This window comes from Fusarium mangiferae (genome assembly GCF_900044065.1).
Source record: "Fusarium mangiferae strain MRC7560 genome assembly, contig: FMAN_scaffold002, whole genome shotgun sequence".
NCBI classification, from domain to species: domain Eukaryota; kingdom Fungi; phylum Ascomycota; class Sordariomycetes; order Hypocreales; family Nectriaceae; genus Fusarium; species Fusarium mangiferae.
In genome coordinates this window covers 2,069,688-2,087,065 of record NW_024573922.1, presented here as the reverse complement: position 1 = coordinate 2,087,065, position 17,378 = coordinate 2,069,688, and the positions used below count along the sequence as shown (strand labels likewise).

The 17,378-nt window shown below is 49.3% G+C and overlaps 7 protein-coding genes across 7 annotated transcripts; 3 read left to right on the top strand and 4 right to left on the bottom strand.

Moving 5' to 3' along the window:
• Positions 1–174: 174 nt before the first annotated feature.
• On the bottom strand, positions 175–2,415 carry FMAN_06006 (uncharacterized protein; the record flags this gene model as incomplete). The annotated part of the gene is made up of 2 exons (XM_041827267.1): positions 175–2,108; positions 2,205–2,415. 2 exons carry the CDS (start codon positions 2,413–2,415, stop codon positions 175–177), a joined length of 2,145 nt encoding a protein of 714 aa, XP_041678247.1.
• A 364-nt stretch (positions 2,416–2,779) lies between these two features.
• FMAN_06007 (putative Altered inheritance of mitochondria protein 24, mitochondrial) lies at positions 2,780–4,067 on the top strand (the record flags this gene model as incomplete). Its single annotated transcript, XM_041827266.1, has 3 exons — positions 2,780–2,951; positions 3,015–3,133; positions 3,186–4,067. The coding sequence occupies 3 exons, from the start codon at positions 2,780–2,782 to the stop codon at positions 4,065–4,067; spliced, it is 1,173 nt and encodes a 390-aa protein (XP_041678246.1).
• A 1,083-nt stretch (positions 4,068–5,150) lies between these two features.
• Positions 5,151–6,695, top strand: FMAN_06008 (uncharacterized protein; the record flags this gene model as incomplete). The annotated part of the gene is made up of 3 exons (XM_041827265.1): positions 5,151–5,582; positions 5,639–6,213; positions 6,269–6,695. 3 exons carry the CDS (start codon positions 5,151–5,153, stop codon positions 6,693–6,695), a joined length of 1,434 nt encoding a protein of 477 aa, XP_041678245.1.
• Positions 6,696–7,774: 1,079 nt separating this feature from the next.
• FMAN_06009 (putative NADH2 dehydrogenase (ubiquinone) 21.3K chain) lies at positions 7,775–8,570 on the bottom strand (the record flags this gene model as incomplete). The annotated part of the gene is made up of 4 exons (XM_041827263.1): positions 7,775–7,878; positions 7,932–8,120; positions 8,178–8,297; positions 8,360–8,570. The coding sequence occupies 4 exons, from the start codon at positions 8,568–8,570 to the stop codon at positions 7,775–7,777; spliced, it is 624 nt and encodes a 207-aa protein (XP_041678244.1).
• Positions 8,571–9,104: 534 nt separating this feature from the next.
• On the top strand, positions 9,105–10,337 carry FMAN_06010 (putative tRNA (guanine-N(1)-)-methyltransferase; the record flags this gene model as incomplete). The annotated part of the gene is made up of 1 exon (XM_041827262.1): positions 9,105–10,337. One exon carries the CDS (start codon positions 9,105–9,107, stop codon positions 10,335–10,337), a length of 1,233 nt encoding a protein of 410 aa, XP_041678243.1.
• A 110-nt stretch (positions 10,338–10,447) lies between these two features.
• FMAN_06011 (uncharacterized protein) lies at positions 10,448–12,098 on the bottom strand (the record flags this gene model as incomplete). Its single annotated transcript, XM_041827261.1, has 4 exons — positions 10,448–11,063; positions 11,115–11,561; positions 11,610–11,804; positions 11,854–12,098. The coding sequence occupies 4 exons, from the start codon at positions 12,096–12,098 to the stop codon at positions 10,448–10,450; spliced, it is 1,503 nt and encodes a 500-aa protein (XP_041678242.1).
• A 422-nt stretch (positions 12,099–12,520) lies between these two features.
• On the bottom strand, positions 12,521–15,895 carry FMAN_06012 (uncharacterized protein; the record flags this gene model as incomplete). The annotated part of the gene is made up of 2 exons (XM_041827260.1): positions 12,521–15,598; positions 15,650–15,895. 2 exons carry the CDS (start codon positions 15,893–15,895, stop codon positions 12,521–12,523), a joined length of 3,324 nt encoding a protein of 1,107 aa, XP_041678241.1.
• Between the last annotated feature and the right edge of the window lie 1,483 nt (positions 15,896–17,378).

Sequence of the window (17,378 nt, the reverse complement as noted above, 5' to 3'; positions counted from 1 at the left end):
ACTGCCTTATGCAACCTTTGTATAAATTCAACTCACCCAAACTCCATGAACTCCCCTCGCTTTCCAATGCATCCAACAACTTTGAACAAAACAGGGGGGTATACGGCTATGATATAAAACCAAAAGCATTGGATGCCCATCCTATCTCCGGGTGAAAACCAACTTACGCCATGCTCAAACAACAAGTCCGTCATAAGCTCTCTCCACGGTTCGGCTTCCCATACCTGGAACAGTCCTCAGCTGCGCAAGACTGTCGATACGGCCACCAGCCTCGTCACCGTTGACGAGCTCAAGATAGTCAACTAGGTCGCGGGCCTTTTTCGCACCGAAGCCGACTAAGCTCCGGATCTGATTGAGGTCGCGTGAGTTGACAATATCGAGAAGATGCTGAGTTCGAGGCGATGCGGGACCTTCATCATCACCCGAAAGGATGGACTTGGTGGCAAGAGCCTTAACCTTGAGCTTTCGGGACTTGGGCTTTGAGGCACGGTGAGCAAACCCTTCCTCATCAACGTCTGCCTCGGCAGTCTCATAATCACCGTCTGCATCATCGTAGATGAGCCTTCGTTTCTTGCGCTCCGAACGAGGAGTTTCCCGGCGAGGAGAAGGAGCGGGAGCGTCTCCGTTCAACCGCGATCGCAGTCTTTCAATTTTGTTGAGCAGCTTTGCTTGTCCAGGAAAGTAGGGCAAAGCTCTCTCGTACATCTTGAGCGCGACCTCATCCTCGCCACGCTCCTTGTGTTGGCGAGCAGCCAGGAGGAACCTCAAACCCTCCGACTTGGAATCATCTCGCCATTCATCGCTGTCAATCCGCCGCTCGAGAGCCTCCAATCGCTTTTGCACAGCATCGCTGATTTCAGGTTGGACCGTTGGTTGTGGCTGAGATTCCTTTTCAGCTGCAACTCGAGCAGCAAGGATCTCACTGACCTTCTTCTCAACCATGGCCTCAATTTGAGCAGCGGAAACCGTAACGGATGCTGGAGCTGTAGGTCTTGAGATCTTACTAGGTCTCATAGCGGCATCATTTTCAGACGGCCGCTTGACTGGATTGACTCGACGGGCGATATTGGAGCTCACTAGGGGACGGCTGACAGGTGCTGCTGGCTTGGACTTGTCAGTGTAGACGCTGAAGGCCTTGACGGGCTTATTGGCATCGGCAGCCTTGTCAGCGGCCTTGGCAGCAACATTACCGTTGTGGACATTGGTGAGATTGGCAAGTGGCCGAAGAGGTTGACGCTGGACATTAGAACCTGTGAGACCCGAGTTTGCCCTAGCAACTTGCTTGTACACAATCTCATTCTCGATCTCCCTAACCTCAATCCTTTTCGCTCGAGAGCTGACGTTGAGACTGCTGAGGGTGTCGAGGTGATAACTTCGCAGAGGGGACAGATTTAAGATCATGACAGTGATTCCATTGTTCTGGCCCAGTGACAGAATTCGAGTCATCTTGGACTCCCGGTAGGGTATCCTCTTGTCACCGCGGCCGATAGCATCGATGCACTGGCTCAGGACAAAGAGACTCTTGTTGATGGCCGCAGATTCCACCAATCTCTCCTTTCCGTTGTCGGTTCGGCGGTTGTCTTCAGACCCGGCCAAGTCAATGGCGGATGCAGTGCTCTCCCTGACCATCTCCGAAGTCGTTTGAATCAGCTTGACCCGCAGGATAGCATGGCTGCGGCTACTGTGGGCATTGAGCTTGGTAGCTGCCGTGACACGGTTGTTGTTGGCTTCGATATACAGCTTCTCAAAATCCTTGAGGTCTTCGCAAGCTCTTTCTGACAAACCGACAACGATAGTCTTGCCATTGGACTCAGCTCGTAGTGGCAGACCGGTTGGCGTCCGCTTCTCGGGTGGCTCGAGGAGATCAAACACCTTGTCGTTATAGATCTCGTAGTAGGACAGCAAAACCTGCACATCTGTCTCGCCACGAGAATCCTTCATGATCTTCTTGCCCCTTCGAAAGACGTTGCTAAGCATCCGAGGAATCACCCCGCGGTCTGCCAGCTTCATCCCGCCTCGCATCGTGTGTGTTTTACCGGTACCAGTAACACCATAGGCGAATATTGTGACATCGTATCCCTGGAAGAGAGACTTGACGTGCGGCGCCACTGTTCGAGTCAACACACGATACGATACGAGCAGGAATGAGAACGTAGTGAACGAAAACAAGACGAAACAAAACGCGTTAGCTTATGAGATCGCACCTTCAGCAGTAAACAATTCCTCTTGAGTCGTAGATCGGTCGTACACGCCATTGAACGCGAATGAGAACTCCTCGGCCTCGTTCTTGGGGTTGGGAATCTTGACGACCGTGTTTGGCTTGCCAGAATCCGCGGTATCGGCTCGAACGATAATGTCACATTCGCGCTCCTTTTCCAGCAGCGGTCTTATCCTGGAGACCACTCTCACACTCATTGTGTAAGTATACACGTGTATTCGGTATCGAGAGAATTGTATTGGTTGTGAGGGCGAAGAAGCTCACGGTGTCGTTGAGTCGGACTCTGTCAGCCTACCAAAATGGCCGCTACCACGTCCTGAAAGTTAGCAAAGATTTGCTATAGAGAAAGATAGCATGGGTAGCGGTCTAGTGAGATGAGGAAGAAAGCACGGGCTGTTGGCACAGCAACGGTTGACCACGTGATATGCATGACGTGTGGGAACGGGAAAAGCCGCTAAAAAGACTGATTCGCTTTTGGTGATAGCGGGTCGAGGTTGAATGTGAGGTGGTAGATAGGTATACAAGCTGTACAGCTCTCTCAGAGCTCATATATCCAACAAAATGCGAGGCCAATTGCCCTTGACGAGAGCGGCGCGAGGACTCAGGCTGCGGGCATTACCCTCGTATACTTGCACTCAGTGCAGGAGTATTCAGATCAGCGCTGCGCCGAGCACTGAAGCGCCAAAGGTTGGAGCCGATGCCTTTGGAGCTCTCGAGGCAAGGGATCCTGCGGGTATGATTTCTATCTGCCATTGAGCAATGACAGAAGCGAGTCTCTGACCGTTGAAATGTTTAGATGCTCGATTCGAGGTTCTCGGCTCACCATATTCGCTCCTTTCTGTGACCTTGTCGGCATCGCAGAAGCTCTATACTCGGAGGGGTACCTTGGTTGCTGTAGCCGGCAAGCCTGAAAATGTACGCAGCATCACGACAAAGACACCGCAAGATTTATTAATACGATAAACAGGCCCAGTCCACTCTCTCGATCCTCAACCCGATCACACGAGCCTTTCTCGGCGTTCCCTTTCTCTACCAGCGCATCTCAGCCACGACGCCCATCACGGCCTTGATATCGACGAAATCACCGACAACCACTTTTACAGTCCTCCACCTTGACGGAACGACAGATTGGATGATCTCACAGAGAAACGCACTATTGGCTTGGACAGGTCACACTCTTGCGCCCTCGGCGCGTATTCAGAGCAGCCTCACACTGGCCCATTGGGGCAACACACTCCTAACGGGACGAGGTCTCGCCGCTCTATCAGCACCAGGGCAAATCTACGAGCTCACTCTCAAGGAGGGAGAGGAGTTTGTCGCACACCCCGGAAGTGTTGTCGCCTATTCGATCAGCCGACATCCGCCACAGCCTTTCCGCTTTAAGAGCAACAGCCTACGACTCCAGGTGCCCTCGCTATCGAGATGGATCTCAGAGCCTGAGTGGGTGAAGACTGTGCGCAACTCGGAGGTATGGAAGTACCTTGCAAGAGCTTTCTACAGCATGCGAACCGCTACTCGACGAACCATCTGGGGCGATCGTCTTTTCCTCCAATTTCATGGTCCCACAAAGATCCTCATGTCTAGCCGAGGAGTGCGCGCTTCAGACGTTCTCACTGACAAGCAAGTGAATGAGATTGCCGATGCGCAACCCGGTGTTCTGGCAGAAGCTCTCGACGTGAAGAATAAGCTCAAGCTGACTGACGGTACAGAGACCAAGCCTGCCCCTGTCAAAGCTGTTGAGCCAGAAGTGGAAGATAAGTCAGTGACGGGAATTCACGTTGCCACAGTTGAGAAGGATGGCAAGGTGAAATTCGAGGACAACAAGGATCTCAAAGAGTTCATACGATGAGAATGTGATATGAGTGAGACATGTTGCGGAGCATGAAATAAAAAAAAAAGGAGGCAGACGAGCAGGAGGCTTTTACACAACACAACGTTTTGTTTTGTCATGTATGATTACTTCCCTACCTATACTATTCATCATAGAGCTGAAGCCTTTATGTACCAATATTGAAATGTTTGAAGAGCTGTTACTTGATTGGTGCGCTCGGGAATCCGGCTCATACTGAAGTTGTGGCTTGAGTCTTGAAGAGGCACAGCTAGCACCATCACAACAGCGCTGGATGCCACTGGGTATGTAGGTAGGTACCGGTGTTTGATGGTCGGTCGGGCTAATCAATTCTCGCATCGGATCCGAGCGGTCTATTCAGTCTGGCCCCTATCTATAGGAGGAACAGCTCAACAACAGGCTAAAAGTGAAAAGCACGACGATCACTGACTCATCTCATGCAGCCAACTTATCTGACAAACCATTCGAGCCATTTCTTCTCAGTTGTATTAATAATGTAGGCTCGAAAGGAGCACTCGTATGTTACCATAGCTCGAAATTATTGGATGATTTCTGTTGCCAGCCACGCTTTGGGCTTAGACAGCTCGCGACTCGGCTTTGAGTTAAGTCCAATGTCAGAGTGAGACCAGCCTTATGTCTTGTGATAACGGGCGAAATAAGCAAAGGGCACCCTTGTTAAAGCCGATACTGATCCACACTTGGACGGATTTATCACCTCCGCCAAGGACGAACACCGATTGACGGTGCAAGGATAGACACGGTACCCCGTAGGTATTGGTTTCAACAACGGGAGATCTACCCCACTAGCTAACATAGATCATGTATTATAATACATAGGTAGGTAGGCAGATGTAAGACGGTGAGATTTACAGAGCGTACTTAGGTAGTTATAAAGGCTCTGCCCATATGGGGACTCAGATATACAATAACTACACAGCAATGATTTACACTTGTTGGCGCTGACATATATCATGGCCCAGTGGCAGCTTGAGTAACAAACACACAACCACAACATACAATAATAATTCTTTCCTTCCTTGCGTTAGTACCTACATCTCAGATTACACCTACACAGCAATCATCATGGCTCGTTCGACAATATCCTCCTCCTCCGAGACGGTCAATGACAGAAACCTCCAACCAACCACTTCGACAGACCCTGAAAAGTCAGGTCCTCAACCCATTGCCAAAACAGAAGCCAGCATACACCCAGAACCTGCCAACGCCGTAGCGGCAGATCTTGAGCGTGGTGACAATGATGAGAAGAAACAGGAACAACCGCCAGCAGGCCCTCCCCCAGGAATGGCACCAGCTGATTTCCCCGATGGTGGTTTCGAGGCTTGGCTTGTTGTCTTTGGTGGATGGTGTGCTCTGTTCTGCACATTCGGCCTTGTCAACTGCGTGGGTGTGTTCCAGAAATACTATGTTTCTGGACCGCTTAGGGACTATGATAGCTCTGCCGTGAGCTGGATCACCTCTGTTGAGGTGTTCTTCATGGTCTTCTGTGGTGCCATTGTATGTGTACACATCCTCCTCGTATCAATTCAATGAACTAACATCTTGCTACCTAGTTTGGCAGTCTGTTCGACAACCACGGCCCCAAGTACCTTCTGTGGTTTGGGTCCATCGCCTACATCTTTGGTCTCATGATGATTTCTTTGTCGAAAGAATACTATCAGTTCTTCCTCTCACAGTCCATCGTCGCAGCCATTGGATCAAGCGCTGTCTTCAACGCTTGCATGTCCTCGCTCGTCACCTGGTTCTTCAAGCGTAGAGCTGGCGCCTTCGGTATCATGGTCTCAGGCTCGTCCCTCGGAGGTGTTGTTCTTCCAATCATGATGGACAAGATGATTCAGAGCGTCGGCTTTCCCTGGATGATGCGGACCATGGCTTTCATGTTCCTCGTTTTGCTTGTCTTCTCTTGTCTCACTGTCAAATCGCGTCTACCTCCTCGCCCCAAGCCCTTTATTGTCAAGGACTACATCAACGGTCTCCGCGAACTTCCCATACTCATCACTGTCATAGGCTTCTTTTTCTTCATGTGGGGCATGTTTCTTCCCTTCAACTATGTCCTCCTGCAGGCTCAGGCTGCGGGCATGTCTGAGACTCTGATCCCTTACCTGCTACCTATTCTCAATGCTGTGAGGTAAGTCACGCCCCTTCTAGACCATGCTTTGCAGTACGTCCTGACTTTATCACAGTATCTTTGGTCGTATTATTCCCGGCATTATCGCCGACAAGATCGGTCGATACAACGTCATGATCATCATCACATTCATATCCGCCCTCTTTTGTTTCTGTGTCTGGATTCCTGTCAAAGATACAGCCGGCATTGTCGTATTTGCTGTCATATTTGGGTTCTCATCTGGTGGCTATATCAGTCTCGTCCCGACTCTCATCGCACAGCTCTCCGATATTCGCCAGATTGGTACTCGTGTTGGTGCAGCGTTTGCGATTCAGTCTTTTGGTGCTCTGACAGGAAGTCCCATCGCTGGGGCTATCGTGTCTGCTCAGAATGGTGACTATCTGGGTCTGCAGCTGTTTTGTGGCTGTTCTATGTTGGCCGGTTGCATATTTTTCATCTTTGCGCGCTATGTGCAAGTCGGGTTGAAGGCTGTCAAGGTCTGATGTCTGTCCAGCACGAACGGAAGAGAAAGTCACAGACTAGAGAGTCGCTGAGTTGGCAAAACAGGATCAAGGGAAAAGGCAAATGGAACCCACACGAGACACGGGGTGGATGAAAACATTAAAAAACGGTTAACGTTGAGAACGCAAGATAATCAGCATTTAACGAAGAAGATATCGCTAGCTTATACTGGCGTGAATAATGAGATTGCCGTCAAGTCAGATCAGGGTGGACAGACAATGCTTGTGGCACACATGAAAGAGCAATATACCAGAATAACTATACTTGGATGAGTTAGCAACACCTCCAAATGAGCTTGCAGTAAATAAAGATAGAATGAGAGGGTTCTCAGGATGTAGATATTGGTGAGCGTTGGAATCATTTAGATCATAAACAGCCTCTGACTCGAGATATCATCATAGAACGGCACACAAGAAGATGAAAGAAATCAGACGTACCACGATGCTTTACAAAGAGGAAGTATGGTAAATGCATAGATAACGAGCTAAGTGTCTTGGTACAATTAGTAATTTCCCTTGAAAATTTGAGAGACTTATAGCAAGTGAGAATAGGGGCTCAGGATGTAGATATTGGTGAGTGTTGGAATCATTAAGATCATAAACAGCCTCTGACTCGGTATATCATCATAGCAAAGTAAGAGAAACATGGAAATACGTGACCTACCATGTGATATCATAACATGTGGTATTTCCTCATGATAGAAAGCTATGAAGGTAATCTGCCATAGTCAGTGAATAGTTCAAAATAACATCATCAAAACCATGCGAATTAATAGGGGATTGTGCTCAGGATGTAGATATTGGTGAGGTTTGGAATCATTTAAGATCATAAACAGCCTCTGACTCGGTGTATCATCATTGCAAAATGGGGAGGGAGGAATGAAAGCTCAGATAACATACCTTTTGGGAGAGAACTGACTGCCCAAACGTGAGTTGGCACAGTTCGGAGCTACACATGGAAACAAAACAAAACTCCAATTCTCTAGTGTAGCATCTCTTCCTCGCCCAGAAGAGTTATGTACAATCGCTCCCGTCCCGTTCGCCCGCTTGTCGCATCGTGCTTATTGGCTACCCTCGACAGTCGCCCTAATGGGGTTAATCTCAACACCGTACTTCTCACTAAGTCGCTCCACCCTTCGCTCCTCATATCCAGGAGGTCGGATACCTGTCAAAGTGTGAGAGGTTGTCCGGCCACATGAAACGTCGTGCGCGACTTACCTCGGCCCTCGCCAATCTCTGAAATAGTCTGCTCAATTGGTAGTCGGGTGCTTCGTCGGATGATCTCCTTGCGCTCGAATTCGTCGTCCTCTCTCTTGAAGCTATCGTATCGGCCGCCGAGGTAGTGGAACATACCCTGGAAGATTGCGAGACCACCACCTAGTCCCATAACAACGGGCATTCGTCTCGCTGCAGCGTGTTAAATCATGCGGTTTTTGCGATTTGAGGTACAAGATCAGGTCATACTGGGAAGGCCGAGAACTGAACCTAGGGCAAAGCCACCGAGAGCAGCAGAGAAGGCGTCGTCCTTTTCGCGGAGGTTCATTGAGCTTCGTGAGACGAAGACATATGCGGCGGGAGCGGCGGCTATATGACATAGTTAGTACCGCTAACCCTCCAATTGGTCTCGTCCACCACATCTATCGTACCTCCAATACCGATAATATGAGCACCTCGGGTGAAGACGCTCAAGATGCCGACATTGTTCTTGGCCATGGCATTCTTGACGGAGGAGAGGAAGAGACCACTGAGAGCACCGATCACACCAGCCTTTGCGGTGTCATCGAGGACATCGTAAGGCTTGAAAAGGTTGTCGGCCTTCTTGTGAGCCTTCCAATTCGCGCTCGACGGGTGCTCCATTGCGATTGCTGTGAGGGAGAGGAGTTGGGAGCTTTTATTTCTTGGACCTGAGGTTGAAGCCGAGCTATGGAAACTGTAGGATTGAGGTGCCTCCACAAGGAACACGTGACGTTGGTCATCCAATTGCTCTGCTCTCATTGGCTCATGAGACTTCCATGAAATCCAAGTCCTCTGTCGCAGTACGTACCTCCATCATGCCCCACCATCACTGGACTCAGAGAAAAATTGGCTATGAGCTTAACAGAGATAGTCTTTGTCTTGAGCTTTAATTCTGAGTAGAGCTATTCGACGGGTTGCCATTGACTCATATAGAAGCTTGGCTTCTATCGCTTTTATGCAATTGTTTTAACTTCCGAGACTGCTCGACAATAAGATTGTTACGCAGCTCCTTTTCCTGGTCGACGTTATCCTGCCAAACCTCTTATACGACTTAATCTCACGTTTAGAGAAGTTGACCCCAACTTAGAATTAATTCATCAATACGCGATATTGGTTTTCTGTATAGATAAGACCGAAAGTATTGATTTCCCCAGGATGGAACCAACAACAAGTGGAGGAGAGACAGATCTACCTCACCAGGAGCCATCCTCACTATCAGAAAACTCAGCCAACACTGGAGATAGCGAGCAAACAGTCACCACCGATTCTCACACCAGGCCAACAGATAATGTGCCCCTTACAGAGGGCTCAACTATTCCTCAAAAACGGCCTGCAGATGACGAAGCCGCCGCGCCAATGTCGAAGAACGCTCTCAAGCGTTTAAGAAAACAGCAGCAATGGGAAGCTGGAAAAGAGGAGCGCAAGCAGAAGCGAAAGGATAGCCGAGTCGCACGCAAAGTCCGCAAGCGTGAAGAAAGGGCAGCGCTTATCGCCCAGGGCATTGATCCAAATGCCAACAAGCAGCAGAAACCTCCTTCAGTCAATGTGCCTGTCACACTCATCTTCGACTGTGACTTTGAGCAGTACATGCGCGAGAAGGAGCTCATCTCACTCGGCAGCCAAATCACAAGATCATACTCGGAGAACAAAAATGCGAGATATCGTACACACATCTTCGTCTCGAGTTGGAATGGAAAACTGGCTGAGCGGTTCCACCAGATCCTCGATGACAAACACAAGAATTGGAAGGGCATTGACTTTGTGGACGGAGATTTCATCGAGTGTGCGAAGCAGGCCCGGGAGAGGATGAAGGATCCGAATGATCGCATGGTCGATCAACTCCAGAGGAGCTTGGATAACAAAATCCCTTGGGTAAGGGATGAAAAGGACCCTCTCCCCTTGCCTGACCCCGATCCAGAGCCCTCTCCCGAATACCAGGATATCGTTTACCTATCATCAGACTCACCATACACACTCGAACGCCTCGAACCCAACACAAGCTATGTCATCGGCGGCCTCGTCGACAAGAACCGCGAAAAGGGGCTGTGCTACAAACGAGCAAGGGAACGTGGCATCCGAACGGCTCGGCTGCCTATCGGCCAGTACATGGTGATGCAGAGCCGGACGGTTCTAGCGACAAACCACGTCGTCGAGATCATGCTCAAGTGGCTTGAGTATGAGAACTGGGGCGATGCGTTTATGAGTGTCATCCCTAAGCGCAAGGGCGGTCATTTGAGAGACCAAAGGGATGATTCAGGTGAGGCAGAAGAAGCTGAGGGGCAAGGGGTCGAGGAGCTTGAGGAGGAGGATCAAGAGATAAAGGACCCTGATGCTGGGGAGACCACACCTCAAACCAGTACCCCTGAAGTCGAAGCTCCCTCAAAGTAGAAACATATGCATTGGTGTCATGCTGCGCCAGCCAGTTCCAAAAGCAAATACCAAATGTACCAGACGTACTAAATGTACTGTTCATAAGTCTATACCATCTCATATCGCATCTAAAAGTCCATGGTTTCATCCTCCCGCTCCCGTTTAACCTTGACATCCTTCTCATCCTTCATCAACCCATTAACAAAGTGTCTGAACTGCTCAATATATGGCTTCAGGCTTGTCTTTTCCCAGTCAGCTATGCCTTTGCCACCCTCCTCCTCCTCCTCCCCCTTCCAGGAGTCGATCTCGGCCAAAAGTTCCTGCACCGTAGGCACACCTAGAGGATCAAAGTCCTCGAGATTCTTTGTATTAATGGGCACACAAACTCGGCCGGTACCAGGATGTACGACAAAAGGACTCTTCAGCAAATGGTTGAGTTTCTTACTGACTTCAATATCCAGTCGGGGGTAGGTGTATTCTAAGACGATGTCTTGCTTGGCTTCAAGGAGCTGTCTGGCGTCAAGGTTTTTGCTGGCGCCTGACTTTGCTACTGCGTCAATGTCTGCCCATTTTGAGGCTGATGCACGTCCTGGAGCGGCATCCCATTTCCTCCTAAGTGATTCGTTGAGGTTCTGGTTTGGGAGCAACTGTAACAGCTTCTCAGATTGCTCAGCAGAAGCCCATGGGTCTTGGACATCCAGAACGTCTTCTTGGAAATGAGCTTTCAGGATCTCCAGGCTTCGTCTGCAACGAATTAGTATACCGTCTTCACAAGAGTCTATACCATGAACTCACGCCAAATGGGGATGCAACGGTCTCCTCACATTCACCTTCTTTCCGCTCTGAGCACCTCCCTTGACCACCTCTAGATAGCCTGCAATTGCTCTTCTCTTCTGATCGTCCATGCTTCGAACCTTCTTATCGCAAACCCAGGCGTGAGCACCTCGTCGTCCTGAGTACACCCACATGATGTGCTTGAAGCCAAAGTCTTCCCTCAACGCAACATCTACCACTTTGATAGCCATTGTCATGAACTGCCAACACTTGTTGCAGATGTTCGCCTTGTCACAACATGTTCGAATATCATCGTAATCTGTCAAATCTATATCGAAACACAGCTCTTTCGCGAGGGGCTTGAAGGCGGATGAGTTGCGGAGTTGCTTTCGGTCACGGGGGTTGGTAGTGTACACTGGTCCGATTTCGAAACGAGAGGGCATTAATCGGAGAACGTCCTTGCGAAGCCTGTAACAATATGAGTGTTAAATCGCAGCGAGCAACAAGACCACGTACATGTCGGCAGTAGGGAAGGATTGGTATCGGAGGTAGGCATCGTTCTGGAGGGTGAAGGCAAACTCTCGGTTGCCAAAGTCGTTTGTTGGGGTTGGACTGTGATTGAGCCACTGAAATAGGTATCGCCAGGGGAATAATCGCTGATAGAAGCTTCGCATGACCTCAGGATCTGAAGCTTTCAATGTCATAGCATCGCTATAACTAATTAGTTCAACCGCTGTGCCCAAACGGGGACTTTACGTACAAAAGCGGTGCAACTTGTGAGCTTGGCTGAACAGCCGCAGAACTGGGGAATTCCTCGTCCGAGTCGACATCGTCGAATAGGTCCTCGAGTTGTTTGGCTTCCTTTTTGACGTCGTCTGTCTCGTTCATCTTGACATCAGCCTCCGGCGCATCAAGACTCCCATCAGAGATTCCTGTCTCCTCCGTAGGCTCGTCCTTAACATTGCTTGGGGATGACATGGCTTCTTCTTCGACAGAATGGGGCATTGTGATTAGTCGACAGTGATTGCAGTCGCGATCAATTTCAGAGCGCCTAGAAATTCGAAGTTGTCGTTGCTGGTTGTCGCAGTGATGGGACTGGAGGATCGACTAAAGATGGTGGTCGAGGGGTGAAAGTGAAACGCGTTAAGACGCGTCTTTTCGCGTAAAGCTGTTTCCACTGCTGGTAACTAAATAAGGTACGTATCTTTTTTAATCCACATCCCACCAACAAGATTCATCAACCTTGTAAGTTCTCAATCGGATTCCATTTGCTCCGTAACGATATAGCTACCTCTGAATGTCAAGTAAACTCGACGCCTGATATAAATTAAACTTTTGAAATCGTTTCTCAAGATAAAGCCTCAGTCTGTATCTTGATCTATATGCTTGGGTATTCTCCAATATGTCTCCGCCTCTTGTGCGAGGTCTCAGCTTTCCTCGACTTCCTCGATCTTTCTAATCATGTCGCCACCAATCCTGGCAATCTCTGACAACACTGCCTTACGGTTCACCACGACTACATCTCCATCCTCGTCGGTTACCTTGTGGAAATTATACGGTAGACCAGCTCGGAACTTCTGCTGCTGAAGCTTCGGGTTCCAGATCGCCCCTATCACAGCATCTTCCTCGTCGCTGTTGTTGTTTCCCCGGAAGAATACAAGTGAGTCGTCATATACACGCTGTAGCTCCTCCATCAATACGTCGACTGGGTGAGTACGGATGGGGAGCGGTGCGCGACCCGTGCGATCATCGAGGTTTTTGAATTGGGAATGACGGCGGGCTGAGGGGTCGGAAGCAGCCTCTCGAAGTATTGAGCGAATAGCTTTTCGAGATAGATGGAAAAGGACATCGTAGTCTTCAAGAGAAGTTTCGAAAAGCTCAGTAGCATCAATACGGTATCCGCTGTCCTTCACAAGCTTACATGCAGCCTTGGCCAGTCGGGTCATGCGTGAAGCGATGAGCTTGGAAGGTCCACTGCGGGTATAAGCGAGACCAGAAGTGTCATTGGAGGTGGCAACAAACATGACTGTGTGGTTCATGTTGGGGTCCTTTTTGCGCCGAGACTCAAGCTCTTTGCGAATGTTATGGCGATCGTCATCAGTCAGCTCCCCTGCAGAGTCGACAATCAGAGGCTCGTCACGCCAATCCCAGCGCGACAGGAATGTCAGGGTGCGTAAGAAACCTGTTGAGGCACTCGTAGGGGCCCTCCATGGGTATGGTTGCAAGAACACACGTAGAACGAAGAGCTCAATAAGCTCCTCGCTGATGTGACTTGAAAGCTTGTGAGAGTTGAACCAGTTTTTTACCAAGCGGATGGTCTGTGATAGAGGATGAAGGCGTGTGCAAAAAGTTGAGATAGTCTGTGTATGAAGTGGTAGGGTAGCAAAGAACCAATTGGTCCTAGCAAGCACTGCTTCCGACTCTTCTCGAATGTGAGCATCAAGCGTTTTGTTCTTGATTTGGCGCTCAAGGAGGGTATCTTCCAAGTCTGCATGGATTCTCAACCTGAATGCCGCACCAGATTCGTAGATAATATCGAGATACGCTAAATTCTCGATACCAATCTCCTTATTATCCCGGCCAAGGTAGGTTGTAATGTTTTCTTTCGCGGCTGTGAGACGCCTGTCAAAGTCCAGCAAAAACTCAATCTTGGTCTCTTGAATGGCCACTAGGTTCTCAGGCCATCGATTCGATGCCTCGAAATAGAGGTTCACATCTATAGGCTCAATAGTACCTGTGTGGAAGCCTGGGCTTGGGGCATCAACTGAAGCATATCTAGCGGCTGGTGAAACCGGTGAAAGCTGTCTAATCTGCAGTGGCAATTCTTCAAGATTTCGAATATCGTATTCGAGGGTCTGGAACGCCCTTCGAGCAGCATCGAAAGCCTCCTTATCCAGATGAGAGAAGCTGACAATGTTAGAAAAGCCAGCTCCAAAAGCTATGATATCTTCGCTGGCAATCTTCAAGTGTCGTTTCAAGGTGTACGCTGCGATTTCCTCGCAGATCTGGAATGGAACTTTGCTTGACCACTCAACGCATTCAAGGATACTGCCATCCTTGAAACGACGCAGCTCGGCCTTCTCGCCCCAGAATTGTCGGAACTTGGCAGCTTCTTTTTGTTCTTCTGCTGCGGGACCATGCTCCATCTGTCTGGACATCTGGGCGAATTCGAACATGACACTAAATTGAAGCTTACCAGAACTTGAACTTGGCGCGGAGCCCAACGACCACCCAGCTCCAGTAGGCAACTGAAAATGCACGAGATGGGCACGATTGCCGTAGGCCTTTGCAAGTACCCTGTGTGCTTCTAGGCTAAAGTCCCATGCAGGTCCTCTGCAGTCAGTAGAGCTACTGGACTTGACAATATTCTTGCTCTTGATCTCAAAGATAGCATCGAATGTCTGGAGGGGAGCATCAGATCTGACAATAAATGTCGGGTCGAACTTGTCGGCAGCTTCGTCAGCGAGGAGGTCGGTGGTAGACTTGGCATGCATTTGAAGTAGATTCGCAGACCAGGGACTCATCTTTGACAACACGTTGAGCTCTCGAATCGGGTCATACATGACAGGGCCAGCTTCTCGGACAGAGTCGGCACTTATCTTCGAGGATCCGAAAATGAAAGGCTTCTTGTTGAAATCAGTGGCCGAAAGGAACTGAACAGCAGCTTTGAAAAGTTCAGTGCTGCTAAGAGAGTTTGAAAGCGCTGCCTGTCCATTCCGCCCACCCATTTGAAGCAAGAGAGCAATCATGACAGACCACTCGAAATGACCGAATCCGCCTTGCGAAATGGAACTCCCGAAACCCCTCTGCTGCAGCCAGATTCTTCCCAATACACAGGCATCAGTCAGGGCAGGGCACTCGTTCTTGGCATGCGTAAGAACACGCAGGTAAGAGATGAACGTCTCCTCAGCTTTCAAAGTAGAGTTATAGAAAGGTGTTCCGGTCTGGGTCTTTTTGTCGTCGGACTCTCCACTTCGGTTGTTGTTAGAGCTGGGAAGTAGTTTTGACTTTGGGAAAAGGCCATCAGGAGCGCAAGGGATGAGTCGAATAGTATACGGGGATTTCGCAACCTTCGCCTTCTTCTTGGAAGCTTTCCCATTGGCGTCCTTGGCGTCGGTCTGATCCTCCTCGGATTTGGGTCGAAGTGCAAGTACAGGCAGAAGTGGATTCTCGTTCAGGTATTCAAAGCCGATGTCCATCGAGTCTCCAAACTCTTTCTTGACGCTGGCGGCGACGTAGGCGATGTAATATGCTCGGCGGTAAAAATATCGCATGCTTGTAAAGTCCTTCTCCTGGAACATGGTCTTGGGCATCTGAACTACCATATCGATGCCAAATTGCACCTGGGACTTGACCATGGTCTTGGCGACATAGCTACCAACGACATTGTATGAAGCTGGTTTCTCAAAAGAAAGCTTGTAGGAAGCATCTATAGCAGGCTTCGGATCGGGATAAGGAATAACTATGCGATGCTTTTTCTCAAAGCGGCTCGTGGCTTCGGTGATCTAGAAAATATGTTAGTCGTCAAGATCGGCGCCTTTGCGTATAGTACGAACAGGCTCGGGTCCGTGGGGAGTCGCAGTGTCAATGGCTTCCTTCAGTCGATGAAGATTTGCATCAACATTCTTCAATGCCTTTCCATAGTCAAGCTTTGCCTCCTTGAGCAGCTCTTCCGTTTGGAGGACAAAAGTGCTAGCGGTTGAGACTCTGGCAGAGCTGCGAGCCTCAAAATCAATGAGAGCATCGTGTCTCAGACCAGGTCCAGAGTGGTCTAGCTTGCGGCGCTTTGAACTAGACTCCATGGCGGTTTAATTATGCGCCAGATGGTGGACGGCGATTATCAACAAATTCGAGGTTCGTTGGTGTTGAAGCTGCCACTATTGACTTTGGTCCGCGCTCATGCTGTAATTTTTTTTCTGAAGCCAGGATCTGCGGGGCGATAAGGAGCTTATCGGAAACGGTACGTACTATACCACCTCTACCTAACCAGGCAGTGGAGGCATTCCAAGTCGGATCCTAGACTCTCGGATCCGAGCATCATTGATTTGCGTCAATACAGTCATCGTCTGTTCCCTTCTCACAAACGTACCTCTCCTTTCCTTCGGTTAGATCGTCGCGTATTCTCCTTTTGAGAAACTCACGCCATATCTCCCCTTCACATAAATTATGCAGCTACTACTGTAAGCACATTTCCAACCGTTCAGGCGATCACACTCAAACAACTCCTTGCTTAATTATACCCGCCAGATAGACCACGCCTTGCAGAACGCTCAGGCCAGTCCACTCTGATACGTGATACCAGCCAACTCTCTCGCCCTTCTCTTTGGTGGCCCCGCCCCCCATCTTTCACCTTCACGATCGTGATCGTCAAGCCATCAGTTCGAAGCTGAGACATGCGAGGATTCATGCTGGTTAACCACTTTCAACTATGTGTGTAAATCAAGAAACGCACTCTTCTGAGACAACTGTTTGATGACATGACCCGCGAAGGCGTGGGATTTCGGGTTGTTTACCATTCCAGTATAAAAGCTACACTGACCAAATGGAGTCAAGGCCCTGAAAATCAACCACAACTTCAGCTCAGCTCGAGACACACGCTTGTTTATGTTTATGGTGATAGACACCAGCCAGATCGAGAGACCAGCAATGCAGCGCCTACAGTAGCTCTGCTCGTCCATGCATTAGTCTTCCAGAATGAGAACCCCTACTTGCCAAAGCGACCTAGTCGCTGCAGGTTTCTTCCGCCCTTGACGTCTTTAGCCTTTTGGACCTAAACGATTGGTCTTTGACGTAACATTGTCGTGTGTTTGTTTTGTTGTGTTTGAGTGTCTTGCCTTCTCCTTGCCTTAACCTCCATACCACTTAGCCTGAGTTGGCCTGGCAAGCCCCAGATGGCACCCACGCCAGGTTCCGTGCTTCCAGTCTCGAATCATTGCTTTTGTGGTGTTTAATGCAATTGAAGGCACGCAGCATGTAAGGAGAGTTTGCGTTGGAGTTCTCGGAAATTGCCTTTTGTTCATCAACAGGTGGCTATAAGAACAAGGTAACCCTGTCCATCAGTTTATGGCTTGCTCATGCAAACCATGTATCTGATTGTTGAACAACTTTGATAGCTGCGGTTTCTTGTCCACTGGCCTAGTCTCCAAGTCACGACGGGTATTTCTCCTTTTGTTAGACTGTTGCCTCGCGGCGCGTCACGCTTCTCATCATAATACTGAACCTTGCCTGAATCACTTGACGCTTCTGTCCGTGAAGATCAGCAAGCCAGTGTAATTCAAAAAAACA